The following is a 15,787-nucleotide window of genomic DNA, read 5'->3' on the forward strand; positions in this document are numbered from 1 at the left end:
TAGTGACAAGAACTTTATAAAAATAAACAGAGAAACCAACACCCCACCCAACCAACAACAAACATTATCTTCTCCAAAGCAGGAGTGCACCCTCCAACCCTAAATCCTCAGTGTCAGATTTATATATGGAATACTTTAAACACAAACTCAGTTTAACATGAACTCAGGTTTTGTGACATCTTCCAGGCCAGCTTGCTTTATGTGCAGACTGCACTTCTGTTTACAAACACAATTATCCCTTACAGAAGTCTCACTATGCAGGTTGATCTGTGTTACACACATGTAAATCATACACAGGACTTACTAATCTGTCAGGATTCTAAGGTGATATTACCTCCCACGCCAGTGCTGCTGCTGTTTTTGACAGACATCATCTACTGTATCAGATGCTTAATTTATTAAATTGATACACACCAGGAACAGGCACGAGACTCACAAGCACATTTAATCTGAGCACTCAGGCTGCAATGACGTGGATAAAACAAACAGCTTTTGCTGAAAGGAGCTACCTCTCTTTTCCAGAAACTGGAATTGACCCCTACTTACGTCACTTAAGGGAATTAATCTTGCAGAAAATTAAGCTGATGTTGGTATGACCAGAAAAGCAGCAGGGAAAACACGAGGGAGAAAGGTGGCTATGCACAGCCAGGACAGGGGAAGGTAGGAAAAACCTGGACCTTTCCATGGCTCCTTGCCATTAGATCAATGTGAAGTCAAAGGTTACACACACACAGCGTCAGCCACAAAGTAAACAGTAACAAAACAGGTAACTCCAAGCTACATTAACACTTTCGGGTTTTAGAAAGCAGACAAATCCATGGTTAATTCCTGCATTCTCTCAATACCAAATACGGTTTGTAAGCAGCTGCTTTGCACCAAGTTTGCTACAGAAGGAAGCTAATGATTTGTAGCATTGCACTGTCACATTTCTGCAGCTAAACCTTGCAGTGAGATCACGATGAGAGGGAAAAGACAGGTCTGATGTGCAGGATGATTTCCACCTGTCCCCACCCTGCCATCAGACGCTGTGTGACTGCAGCTGTGCTGGATGGATGAAGAAGTTGCCACCCCACTTCATCTCCACTGCTCATTACCTTCAAATCTCCCAGCATAACTGCATGTTTAGTCACTTCCTAACCCAGTTCTGTCAAAATGATTCCCGTTAGAAAATCTGTGTTTCAGCTTAACTCAGATTATTTTTGACAGAACTTGTTTAGCGGATGACTATAAATGCAAGTACCAGAAGATCTGAGAACATTGTAACCTTTAGAGCTCGAGAGGAAATAGCGAGCAGCGGAGCCAGCTACCCCTGTTCCATAGCTGTGTTGCTGTGGGAGAAGCACATTAATCACTCCTATAGGTCTGATCTGTCAGCCTGCCTGAGCAGGGAAAGCCGTGTACCGAGGGTGGCATCTTTAAGGAAAATAAATCAGGAAAACTATAGATGACTTATTTTACTGCTTAAAATGTCAGGCTGAGGTTTAGTGTCCAGAAATTAAAATAATTCGTTGTCACTGCCTGCAATTCTGTTGTATAATGAGAGAAAAAGGCAGATGCTGCTCAAAAGATATTAATAAATGTGACATTTCTGTGGAGCTAATGGATAAATACCAACCTCGCCTTCTTATCTTAAATTATCATAACAAGGCCTGAAAACTTACTTAATTACTTTCTATGTATTACTGATGTGAACACGCTGTCTGTTTTTACTTGTTACATGGCAAAAGAAGCGGGAAAACTACCACCAAAATTCAGCATCCAATTACCATCCCACAATCCACAACACTGACAGGAGCAGGACTTGATGTGGAGATCTCCTTACCTTTTATTAACTGGCTTCTCATCCTTGTCATAGGGCCGTATGAACCACTTCCCAATTCTTACGAAGTTTTTATCCATCAGGCATCTAGAAAACAATTACAGCAACAATTACTAGGTACAACTTACAGCGTAATTAAAGGGAGTCTTTGAAGACAGTGACTCTAAGGGATTAGGCAGCTGAATTTCAATCAGACTGAAATAAAAGTTTGTAGGTTTTGTGTTCCACTTTTTGTTTTCCCACATCAGTCACAGAAAATCCCTGCCCCATGTCATGATGTTGTCACTGTTGCTGAACTTCACACATGCATTTTCCCCTCACCTTTGCCACAATCTTTCCACTCTGTGCTACTCTTTTTGCTGACTGATCCCTTATTCTACTTTTCACACTCCTCTTCTTGAACAAAGGCCATTCATTAGTACTGATTCTTTTCTACGCAGTCTTTCAGATTTCAGACAATAAAGAACATGCATTGCCTTGTTTTTGACACATAAATGGCACAGTATAGGAATGACAGAAAATTGCACTAAGGAAATATTAACAAGGATTCCATTTTCCCTTCACACGATCCCCAGCATGATTTCAGGTGCTGAAACTCCCACAATTACTGCTTCCTCTGTCAGAAACATCACTTCATCAAATATACTCCCACATCACCAAAATTAGAGCAATAAGTTCCATTTTCTGTGGTCCCTTTGAAAGTCCACAGTTTCTTTTTAGAAACTGCATATTCCTCTTAAAAAAAAAAACAAAAAAACCCAAAAGTGAGGACTCAAAGTGATCAATACCCAATTTAAATGGACAAGTTCGGGAGTGCCTGGTGCCTTTCTAGGTCCACCTGTGCAGATGAATCACAGGAGCAATTTGCCAACCCTGAGTATGCCTCATACATTAAGCATGTACTCGCTGCCCAAGGGACCACACACAGAAATTCATAATTAAGGCATATTTTTCAGTAAGGTAAATAATATGCTTCCAAAATTCTGTAAAACTGGTTATTTGTTGCTAGTGGTTTATATATCATTATAACTAATATGCAAGCCTTGCCCATACATTTCACATCTATTCAGTATTTTTTATTTAGATGAAAAAACTGGATTTTTCCTCTCTTCTAAGTTTTCCAATAGTTTATTTCTATAGCAGCTGCTAGAGATTAGCCAAAACAAAGGGAAAAAAGATCTAAAAATCACATGAAACTTTCTGGGCAAGTACATTCTGCGAGGTTCAAAAAAGCTGTGTGATCTACACTTCAAAAGCATACCTAGAAGACACAGGAAATGGACAACTGACAATGTAAATACTAATATGCTCCTAATTTTTCTGTATAAACTTGGCAGGACTTTCTAAAGTTAAAGCTGAAGAAAATTCTACCAGCACTTTCTCAATTAAAGCAAAAATAATCCATTTCAGTTGAATAACCAATGTCTTAAACTGAATATGAAAGCTAAGGCAGCAGAGATCTAAAGACATTAGTAGAAGTGGGGAAAAAAAAGCTTCAGCAACTATTTCCCTAGGAAATATTTGCTATCAGAGAGTCTGTCAGTGCCAGCATGTTTTATACAAACAAAGGGAAGTCTGTGAAGTTTACATCAGATCCCTAAAGAAAATAATCTGTAGTAGCAAAAAAATGTAATAACCTCTTCCCATCACACACACTCCAATGCCACACCGCTGTGTCTCACCACAGCAGGTTTAACTGCCTCAAGCTAATGCTGCTTTCCTAGAAAAAAAGTCTTCATGGGAAGATTTGTCCTTAAAAATCAGTCAACCCTCCATGCTAAACTAAATCACGGGTTATTTAAGGAATAATCCCATATAAAATCAGAGCCATGCCTGCAGCAGCACAATCTCAGATGCAGCCGGGTGGGCAGTTAACAACAGTATGGTTGTTTTTGCTGTACAAGCACTAAAGGTAACTAGTCTTTCACAGTGAGCTGTAACAATGGACTTGCGATAAAAATACCCCCTAATATACGGTCATAAAAAGCAGTTAGTTCATGACATAAGGACATGAAACACTCTGCAGGTCCTGGCTTCTCTCCCTCCTCAGGGCTGGGCGATCCCTCCCTCAGCAGTGCAGCTGTTCCAGCACTTCACTGGCACCTGACCTCCTATATTTCTGATTTTTCCATGAAAAAATGACCTGTCAAGGGCACACCAATCGTTAAAAAACAACACTGTAATACTTTGAGTACTCATCCCTCAAATGTTGTAAAGTTTTCTATACTGCCAATTAACATAAACTGAGCATTAGCATGGGGGGGTGGGGGAGGGTGAAGGGGAAAAAAGATTATTAAACCCCACCATCAGTTGTGTAAAGGCCCTTTTTCCTGCCTTTGCCAGGGTCAGGTAACAGTTGTCCCCACAGGTCCCTCGGGCTCCTCCATGAGGGGCCGCTCCCCCCTCACGGCTCCTCCTCCCGCCATTTCCTTCCCGCCACGGCCGATCCCCCTCAGCCTCCAGCAAAAAAAAAAACAAACCACGAAATAAACCCCAAACCCTGCAAAACCGCAACCGCCGGCACCACCCGGCACTGATGGGCCAGAAACGGATTCGAGCCTTCTGCTGTATTAATGGGGCTTTTCCTAAACACCGGGTAAAATAGGGCTTTAAAGTTTGAAGTGCTATTCAATAAAGCCTGCACACATGTTGCTATTACTTTAAATGAAGTAATAATTATGTTAAGTTCAGATTTGGTACAGCACACCAATTAAAAAAAAAAAAAAAGACATAAAAAGTGGATAACTTGAATTAAATTCAACTATGAAAATGTAAAAATTGTAGTCAGCAGAGGAGCGAGAAGATGCTCATGTCCAAGGCTGGGACTGCAGCAGGAGTTGTATCAGCTTATCATGATATGAATCATATCAGCTTATCATGACATTAATCACATCATCTTATCGCAACATATATCATCTTATCACAACATTAATAGTATCATATTATCACAACATGAATCATATCAGTTTATCGTAACATGAATTGTTTCAGTTTCTCAGGACGTGACCGGAGGTGTGTTCACCAACTACTGCTGGAAGAAAAAGACTTTCCAGTCACAGCTGGATAGAACAGTTCTTCTGACTCTGCCAAATAATTTCAATTAAATTACATATTAAGAAAATTAAATTTATTTCACAAGTTTAAAGGGGTCCAAAGAATAAAATTAGCCACTTTACACTTAAAAGTCAACTGGCTGGGTACCACAGATTAATAAACACATATCAAATTAATTTTCCATTTTATATTATAAAGCTGCAAAAGAACTAATGAACATCCTAGACTTGGAATTTAATTTTTATGCTTCCACTCATTCTAAGTAGCCCACAACTTATAAAAATCCCCTGAAGAGACTGACAGGATAGAAAACAGGGAATACAACAACTAATCCTTGTCCCCACGGATATGCACACAGGTAACTCGGTCACCCCATGGAAATACAGCCTCGGGAACATAATGCAAACCTCATTACCAGTAAATCTACATCAAAGCAATCAGGACACTAAATGAGACAAGATGAAAGTGTTCTCCATTTGCTTATTTTCTGTAAGAAAAAATATCCAAGGCTGTATTCTACAAAATTACCGCTACACAAAGGTGCACTCTATTTTGTTGTTGTTGTTATTATTATTATTATTATTATTACCTCAAAGAAAGTGGGAACAGTCTAATAACGTTTAATTGTAAGAAGATATCCAAATTTGTAAGAACTAGAATGTAATACAGGAGGGTAATGATGACCTGAAGAACTGTAGAAACAGAATAAAATTATATAGCACAAGATACCATGTCCCCCTCAATGGGCCTAGAGAACAAGATAATCTTCAGTAATCTTAAAAAGTGATAGCTGGATTAAGGAAAAAAAGGGCATAAGTGTATTAACTAATCACAGAATAACTCTGCAGTCAAGTAATATATATATATATGTAAAATATATATGGCTCATCAGAGCAAGGAACTGTTAAGCTTCACCCTAAATATTGTGCACAAATGTAGTCAAATTTTAACATTCACGTAACCAGGATAATTGAGAAAAGAGAGTTAAGAGCTTTTAAGATATGTATCATTTAACCTCATCAAGGCACTGAAGGTCAGATACAATTACACTCACTAAGCACTTTAAGAAGGTGAAAACTCTCCCTTCTTTGCTTTTAAAACAACTCCTTAGCAAAAATCCGAGCAGAAATACATATCAACATTATTGTTTGTATGAGTTTAATTCGTTTGCACAGCATTTTATGATGAATGACCAGAGTCAATGACTTAAGAGATCCATCTCTATTCTGTTCTCTTGGACTCAAGGTCTAACTCTAAAAAATGTAGTTCAAGATCCATGATAATATAATTGCTCTGTAGGTATTCTGTATGATTTTAAGTATTAAAATGAACTATTTGAGAGCACTAGAGCTTTTCTTACCTTTCCAGAAGATTATGAATTGCTTTGAAGAGCAGGGTCCTACACTCATAGGAAAGTCCATTCTCCCAGAATCCTTCTTCCACCACTACAAAAACACAAAATGTCAATATGCTCAGAATAGGGATACACAAACATTTATCTAAAACATATCTTCAATAGCTTTAATTTTCAAAGTAGCATGTTTCATTAAACTATTTCAACTATTACCCATATCACCCAAGCAGCTTTAATCTTTACTTGCCGAAGACGCAGCCTTTGAATTAAAGAAAAAAAAAAAAACACAAAAGCATAAAAGCAAACCCATTTGTTTGTAGCATTCCGTATTCAAGTACAGGGGTGAGGAATGCACGATCATTCTTTGCCACCACTGCTGAGAGATCCTTTAAAACTTAACCACAGATGCCGACAATCAAGAAACAAAGTGAATCATTAAAGGTGTAAAATCAATTTACATAACTGAAACAACATGAAACAACTCCCCTGAACCTCTCGCTGTCGCACTCAAGTGCAATTCCTCCATTGTACTGACTTCAACTATTGCAGTTTTAAGCAATACACAGCAGATTTTATACCAAAATAAAACCTGTACACTCAGTACTGAACTGCAGAGATTTCAGAGTTTAAAAAAGTAAGTCTAATTATCTCTCAGAGTAGAGTGCAGCCTGAATTAGTCACCTGAAGGACAGACAACCCTCAGAAATATCTGCTGTCCTTACTCATGGCTTTTGGGTGCTAAAACTACCAGGAGTAGCACTATTTCTGGTATGCCCAATTCTAAATCTTACTCAGCCAGAAGACGCAGAGTGAAAACAGACGATAAAACAACTTTTTCAAGGAGTAAGAATTCGCTAATTGTCTGAGTTCTGTCATTTCAATTTCACAGGAGTAGTCGGCAGATCTTTAAAAGTGCAAACATAAAATTCTACTGCACCTTAGCGCTGAATACTTCACACCCCTCCCAGGCCAATTTGCAGGACGAGACCTCCCAGCAGCGCGTCTGTCGCACAGAGATGATTATCTCAGCATAGTTTACAACCACGTTTAAAGGCAAGCTTCTAAGGAGTTAGTGCTCCATGGAAAATACTAATATTGTCAGCAGCCTTCAAAGCCTCGAGCCACTGTTCGGCTGCTTCTCCAGGAGCTGTAACTCACACACTCAGACAAGAAAAGGCGTATTTTTTGCATGTGCAGTGTTGTGATATGTTAATGTCGGTAACAGAGCCCCCCTCTTTGTGCAGAATGGAAAAGCCGGGTGTTAGTACCTAAAATCACCTTATCGGGCAGCACAGGACTTGCCGGGAGAATGGAGACACAGACCCGTGCCCCCGGGCACAAGCAGCAGCCAAGGAGCTTTTCCTCAGAAGCCACTGCAGCCCTTTAGTGCTTGCAAGCCCTCCCTGACACGAGGATGTAATGGGCCACGGCTATTTACTGCACAGAACTCCACACGGCCTCGGCTTTCATGGGTAAAACACTGTGCTTGAGGGACTCAAAACCCCCGTGCATGGCCAGAACTATTGATGTATAAATTCTCAACAGCTCAGAGCTACTGAAGCCCCAGAAGCTGCAAGGCAGGTTGAGTCCTGCACTTTAAAATTTCATAATCCTCAAATATATGAAAATCTACAGATTAGTTACACTATGAGAGATCACACCTGCATGAAAATTCAGTATTTAAATTTAAAAAATCAATTTTTTGGGCAACATCATGAAGTTGACAGAAGCTGTAAAAATCAAAATAAATTCACTCTTACACAGCAGTGAGCTCTTGTGCAATTTCACCCTATCCTAGGCTGTACTGCCGGTATTGCCCCTGCTTTAGGAACTTCATTCAAAATAGGAGAGACAAGAATCAAGTCTGATTTTACAGGAAAGTTCCCACCACCAGTTCTGAAGTTCTCAATCCTAACTCCCTACCTACTCCCAGGTATACACAGCAGACTAACAGGACCCTGTCACAGTTTACATAATCTCTCAGAACTATTTTCTGCAAGTACAATTTTGCCATTTCAGAAGAATTCAGATCAGATCATTCTGCTTCACTGCTACACTGAATGTAATATTCTGTAGAGTTGGGATAATTTTAATCCAGAATTCTTTTGTGTCTGGACATCACCTGTATTCTTTTTCCCTGCTCAGTTTCCCTGGGCTACCCCAGCCTGTTATTCCTCCACAATCCCAGACATGAAAGCACTACACATCCCAGCAGGAGGGATTGAATGAGGGAATGGAAACTGGCAGCACACCCCCTCCCTACCCACCACCACAGCTGCATCCATGGCTGTCCTGCACTCAGCAGAGGAAATGGTTGGGAGGAGGGTGTCCAAAATCCTAGGAAAAGCAATGTGAACCTTGCAGCCAAGTCCCGAGGGTCAAGTGTGCCATGTGGTTAGACCGGCTGAGGAGCAGCAGTGGAGTGGGACAGGGAAAAGGGGAAAATCTGGAGTGGTATCAACCCTCAATATTGCAATTTTCCAAACTGCCTTTCTTAGCACACAGAATTCACATAAATTATATATGAAAAGCAAATAAAATTACTTCCCTATTAAATTTAACTCTATCATAAGACATTGCCATAACAATTTTCCTATAATAAATAATGCCTTTAATTCCCATATATATTAAAGCACTATACTTACTGTAATTATCTTTAATGGTTTTTTATCCTACTAAAAAAGTACATCTTACAATTAAGAGCATGTACATATGTCTGATGCCATAAAAATGAGGAGGAAAAATTAGAAGTGCAGCATTTCACTTCCTCTCTGCTCTTTGGCTCCCTGATCCAGACTCCACAAGAAAAGTGTTGAAATGACTGGAGCAAGTTACAACTTCAGGATGCATATGGTGACCAATAAAAAAGCTTGGCTAAACACTAGAAGTTAAACTATCCCTATAAATTCCAAAGTTCCTGACAGTTATAATTTAACTAGATTTAAGATTTTGAAGAATATTTTAAATTCTTTACAGCAAATTGAAGCCTAGGAAATAGTCTCTCTCTACATGATGATTTCTAATGCTTTTAGCACTCAAATGTTCAGCCCCAGCCCCCCTCAGCTTTCCCGTACTCCTGATAGCATTTCCAGGCACAGCCAGCAGAACACAGGTGCTGTGCGGGTTCCAAAACTTGGGAACACCTCTGGCCTGTCCTGGAGGCATTTCTCTTTAGACCCAACAAATGCAACACTGAACAACAGGTGTGAAAGGTATCTTCCAAAACAGAGGACTTCTAGGGGAACAATCAAGGACAGATGGAATGTTTTAGTGAGAGAAAGCCCAACAGAGCACAAACTACATTTTCCTCCCTTAAGTCAGAGCAGAGGACAAGAGTTTGGAGAGGCAGCAAAGCAGAGGGGACAAACTGTGGGTCACTGCTTGCCGGGCCATAGGGAGACAGACAGCTCATCCTCTTCTCACTGCCCTGCTGCTTTCCGGTAGTTATGTTTTGGTTTTTTTTTTTTTTTTTTTTAATGAAATCATCTCCCAAAATAAACCACCAAGTCTATTAATATTCTGTCTCTAAAAATCTGGATTCTCAGGAAAAAAACTATCAAGAATAGCAGAAAATCCAAAACAAGAAAAATGTGTATCTGACACTTATAATGGATTACAGTGGAAGTGTTAATCTCACTGCTGGTGTTCAAACAGAATGGGAATTAATCAACAGCCTTCATATATAAAGTTTTTAGGCATTTGTTATGATTTTGTTTTCATAGGTTCAAAAAATGAATAAAATGTTTGTGCTGATTTTTATGTTTGTTCTTGCAGATCCGATGGTAAAAGAATGAAAGGCAACTACAACAATTTAGACTTACACGGGAAATTTATAATTTAAACACACATTAATGAGCAGATTAGTTGGCTTGGGATCTTTTTTATTTTCAAGTCAGAGATATTAAGGTCTTCAAAGTGTCCAACGATTTTTATGAAGCCAGCCATGTTCTCAAAAAAAAGATCCATTATAAAAATTTCAAGGAGAGAAGTCACAGCAAAATATCAAAGCAAATACTTCAATAATTTTAGGTCTCCCAGCAGAGATACTGTAAAGATAATAAGATCTCTGTTCTGCTTCAGTGGCCAAACTGACATATTTTACTTAAAAGAAATATAGGAAGGAAGGAGAGGAGGCAAGTCAAGGCTGTGCCGGCGCTGCAGAGACAGTTATACCTTTAAGAAATCCAGCCACCCACATTTTAATAATTCAGGTCACACTGCCTTGTGCAGTTTAAAAGCAGAATTAGTTTCAAAGAATACATATTTCCTCAGAGCTATGTTACATATTTCCTTTTAATGTATCATATTGCAGCAACAGCTGAAATGAACGTCTAGACATCAAAAACAAGGCTTTATTCCCACCTACTGCTTTTTTACCTCAGGCATCAGAGCTAATGAAACCCATTATCCAGAACACTGCCCTCAGTTACCACATTGGCCACTGCAAATATGAAAAAACACTCTGGGACAGCACCAGTTATTCAGCCATTAAAATTACTGAAAATCAATTTCTTGCTGCACACTGCAGAAATACTGATAGATTAAAGCAGGACACATGGGACAAGGAGATTACTTCCAGGGAAGATTACTATGTCAAACTGCTGAGGACAGGGACTTACTCAGCTCCTCAAGATTCACATTCAGAGCAGCACATGCTCTGTCCTAGCCTTTGATATTTTGCCTCCTCGTTACCATGAAATATGAAGGATGTGAGGATTTTTCAATGTTTTAAAAACACATGACTAAACAACTCCAACACAATCAGACATAAAATTACTAAAAGCAAGCATTTAATTTTTCATCTGTATTTTTATTAGTGTACTCTTAAAACAATATTTCAAAAACCAACGAGCATTTTGAAGCATCATTTCTCCTAAAAAATTGAGTTAAGAGAGTAACAACACAATGCAATGGTACATTAATTCTGAAAAACTACATTATACCCATAAAAATCCAATTAAAGACAACGTCATTGATCGATCATTGCTATACTGCCATTGATCACCTTGTAAAATCTGCGTTTGAAGTCATTAGTGATTAAATTGACTTATTACTAAATCAGATTCAACCCACTTAGAGATCTAATTTCCTTGTGCTGGTTATGATCGTAGGGAAATTGTGCTGCTCACTTGTACAGGCCTGAGAATCCATCTTGGCTCCCTTCCCCAAGTCAGCTCATCACAAAATGAACCAAAACAGTGCAAATGCTCCCCAGAATGATTCATTTGTGTTCTCCCATTTCCAAACACAGGGAATATTTACTGGACACGCACAGAAGCATTTCCAATCCATATCCTCCCAAGGTATTCTTAACAGCTTCCAGGAAAATCAGAATATTAATGGAGACCATGGCTGGAGATTGCTGCTCAGGCACGGCCCGAGTTTGCATCTCAATGCACCGCAATTTTCGATATAAAAACCAACACTTGCAAGCAGAGTTGACTATGAAACTAAAATTGTTGCACTTCAGAAGGATAAATAAAACCTTCAAAGGCAACAGCTGTTGAATATCACAGGAATACTCCGAGGCTTTAATTGTTGCGCATTGAAACAGAAATTAGCATAATAGCTATTTATTGAAAAACAGATGGTAGGTAACTATCTGCACTTAGATTGTGTTAGCACTACTTAAAGTAATACTTTTATCGCTTCCTCAATCCCAGTAGGTACAGAGTTGTTTTTTATAAAATATACATTAAATGTTACATCCTCTCCCTGGCCCACACACTCACATTCCTGAGCTCCCGCACGGCCTCTCCTGCCTTTCACCGGAGCACACCACAGCCAGATCTTCACAGGGAAGGTTTCTCAGCAGCTTGGTTAACCAAAATTATTATCTATGAAATCAGAACGAGCATTTCTGTGCAATTACAGCTCGAGTCTGCTCTCTCTGTAGGAATGCAGATGAGCTGTACAGAGAGCTGAGCTGCTCGCTCCCGAGACAGGACAGATTCCAAATCAAACCATGGATTTGCCGCGTGGTTTTTGTTTTGAATGCTTTCTACAATCACCAGAAAGAGCAAAAGGAACAGAAATAAGACACAATTTTGTGTGGTTTACACAGTTTCCCAAAGCAAAGCAGGAAGTTGTATGCAATGGGAAACCTGCTCTCGCATGCCAGAAAATCCCTCCAATCCCTGATTTACGCTGCCTCATTTGTCCCACCATGTGTTTGTGTTAAGCAGGCTTATTTCCAAGGCACTTTATACTTCTTTGCAGAGGTATTTCCTATAAATGAAAAGCACAACCTGACCATAGTGAAAAGGCACTAAAGGTTTGGGGAGATTTTCACCATCTTTTCCTAAAATGTACCAGGCTAAGGATACCAATAGAAAATAAGTATTTTTTTAACTTTACTCCTTGGAGTTTCTAGAATTTCCTCTCACATTTCTGAACTTTTCATTTTCTATTACATCTTCAGCTCTTTAGAATAAAGACACTAAAGGTATTTTGTCACAAAGCAACATAAAAGCAACCCAAAAAACTTTGAAGGAAAATACAATTTTCAAAAGTATATTATAGTTTCCTAATCCCAGAAACAACCTGTACTCTCCAAACCTGATTTGCTCTCTTCTTTTCCCTCCAATTCTCCCGTTTTCTTCACTTCTATTTCCAGTGCCCACCTGGGCCTTGCCGCCAGTGTGACCCTCAATTCCACACATCAGCGGCAACCCCCACTTCTGCCTTTTGATCTCCCCAGGTTCAAAGAATACGGAATTCCTGCAGTGCCTGTGCAGCAGGAAGATCTTCCTCAGCACATCAATGCGATGAGGAGGACTTGTATTTTTCCTCTCTAAGCACAACTGGTGTTTACTAGCACTGATGGGACACTGACTGCATTCCCTGTTCCCAGAGCTCTGCTGGAGGTAACGGAATGTACCAGGGCAGCGAGTCTCTCTCCGGAGAAATCAGAGCGAGTTCAGCCATCCCCGAGTAACACAGAGCTTGTTCTGAGGAAAAATGCCGTCCCTATTAATCCCTACTTGGAAAGCGAAAGGAACCCGGAGTCTTCCCTCACTCCCCAAGAATGCAGGACGTCACTGCTGGAGCACAGCTCAGTCCGGAGCGCGGCACCGGCCCGAGCTCTGCCGGCACGGCTTTGCCTCAGAAACGCCCGCCCGGCTCCGGACCGGCCATTCCGCTCAAACTCTGCAATCCCGTGCCGTTCCCAATCCCACCCCGCCCTCCGGCCGTGCCTCCCGGTGATCCACCCCCACATCCCCAGGGAGCTCAGGCGGCATGCCGGGGCGAGCCCAGGATCTGCCCCCGGCCGAGGGGACATGGCGGTGCCCGCAGTGCCCGCCATGGCGCCGCTTCCCGCCGCCGTCCGGGGGCAGCGCGGCCCCGGCCCGAGGGGCACGGCCGGGCCCGGCATGAGTCTCCGTCCTCATCCCGCAGCAAGGCAGCCCGGGCAGCGTTCCTCGCTGCTTCACGTCTGCTGCGTGCCACAGCCTTTAATCGATATGTTAGGATGACAGCTGGAGATCTCCGACACATCCAAGGAGACATTTATGGAGAAATCCCGGGTATAACGTGCCCAGTCTCCCCAGGCCCCGGAGCTCCGCTTCCACCCAGCTGGGCTCTGCTTTGGCAACAAGAACTGCTGGTATTTCCACCTCAGCTGTACGCTGACTTAACCAAGTCAACATTTGGGTTTCCATCAGTTCAAATTTAAGTTTACCCTTCTGCATAAAAATTCAGAGTTGTGCTTATTTTTCCTCAGCTCACATTTGTTTTTGGTCCTGTATCACTATTTGCAGCCCCCAGGCTCCTATTTTCTTCCCTTTTTTCCCCCCCCAACCTAATGTTGGGGGGGAACCAACCTAATGTTATAGAAATAACACCTTTCATTAGAAAATCTGATTTTCCTTAACTTACTTGTAGTACTGTATTGTGAGAAAACAAGATCTGGATTTAAGAAAGGGATACAGGAAGTATTTTTAGAGCAGTTTCCGGTGTTAAATACACATCGTGTTCCCCACACAAAATAGCCAAAGGTTGTACGTGTGAGCTACAACACTAATTCTGTTATACATGGAACATAACAGATAAGTCGTCCTTCATGTTACTGTTTGAAAATAGGAAAAGATGTGAATAAATATATATTTTTCTAAGTTGTATATACTTTCAAATTAATGTTTTAAAGCTTATTTTACTACTTGTTTTCCTACCTCCCTGCTGGAATTCATTGTATTTTACACAGGAATAAACAACAAAATTGACTTTTCAATTTGTGTACTTAAAACCTTGCAGCAGCAAAAGCTGAAGGACGCAAAAAACCCAAACCCCAACCAACAATCCCCAAAAATACAAAAGTAAGAGTTAGCAGCAGGCAACCCCAAATTTAATATTGCTGGCAGGTTGTTTGGGTAGCAAAGTTCCCTTCCAATCCAAACCATAGCATGATCCCATTAAAGGTCTTTCCAAACATGACTTTCAGCTTGTGATTTTTATCAATTAGAAAATAAATTTTAGCTTACAAGGTTTATATTCTTCAGAAACAGAGGGTTTTGAGCAATAGCCAACATCAGCACAAAAACAGTTATGGTCAGCCTAATGCTTGTAAATAAAATACTTGGAAAACATACTTTCAAAAGAAAATACTCTCAGTTTTGCAACCATTTTTGGAAATTAAAAAAAAAAGAAAATGCATCTTTAGTTGAGGGATGAAGAATAGTGTAAATGAAATATCTTTTTATAAATGTGCCACTGAGAACCTTTTCCCTCATATTCTCGTCTTTTTGGAGAGGCCAGGAGCCTTCCAAAAACCACAGGCACAGAATAAAAACGCAGAACAGACTTCAAAGACAAAACAAGCATATTTTTGTCATTTTGTTTGTTCTTTACTCCCCATAAAACATGCCAAAATACTTTGTGCTCTTCTTTAAGCAAATGTTTACTGGAGTTTGCTGCTACTTGAACGGAAGCAAAAGCGAAATGACAGTTTTGTGTTGAGCTCCGCCAGTGAAGGGCCTGAACTGGAAGCAGCAGAATGTCAAGCAGGTTTTAAAGCAGGTTTTTAAATCTATTTTTGTCCTTTGAGGAAGCCAGCAGAGGGAGCTGGCTGGGACCTGGTCTGGGCTCTTCACCCAGAGGCTGCTTTTTCAATTAAGAAAAGGATCCAAGATCACACAGGCTAAAAATAAAACTTCAGGGGAAAAAAATTGACCACATGCAATAATAAACATATTAGGAGAGAGCCGGTGTGGAGCGGGGACAGTGAAAGTGCTCCTTTTAAAACAAAACCCTCCATATGAAACTGCTTTGAAAGCAGAGAAACTTCCTTGAAAAATAATCTGATCAAATGTGTGATCCCTTGGGAAATGCTCTGGAAGATCCCTGAAAATCCTGATGTCCATTATTTGTGCTGGCTGAACAGATACTTGCCCCAAACAGGTACCAAAAGCTCAGTGTAGGAAAACAACCCCTCTGCCTCCCCAGCCCTGCCCTTCTCAGCAGGGACTACTGCAGGTGCTCTTTCAGATGGGGACAGAAAAACAATTTCTTCAGCAGAACATTCTTATTTATAATAACATGTTTATTTACTCATGTTTATAAAC

The 15,787-nt window shown here is 40.5% G+C and overlaps 1 protein-coding gene across 1 annotated transcript in view; it reads right to left on the reverse strand.

Moving 5' to 3' along the window:
• Positions 1–15,787, reverse strand: part of MED13L (mediator complex subunit 13L) — a 165,869-nt gene that overhangs the window by 80,701 nt on the left and 69,381 nt on the right. The window contains exons 3-4 of the mRNA XM_041488317.1: positions 6,234–6,318; positions 1,823–1,906 (exon numbers count right to left, since the gene is read on the reverse strand). Of these exons, the coding sequence (XP_041344251.1) occupies positions 1,823–1,906; positions 6,234–6,318 (169 nt within the window). The remainder of the gene's footprint in view (positions 1–1,822; positions 1,907–6,233; positions 6,319–15,787) is intronic.

The sequence above is a fragment of the Pyrgilauda ruficollis genome, unplaced genomic scaffold (assembly GCF_017590135.1).
Source record: "Pyrgilauda ruficollis isolate IOZ18807 unplaced genomic scaffold, ASM1759013v1 scaffold9, whole genome shotgun sequence".
Classification (NCBI taxonomy): Eukaryota; Metazoa; Chordata; class Aves; order Passeriformes; family Passeridae; genus Pyrgilauda; species Pyrgilauda ruficollis.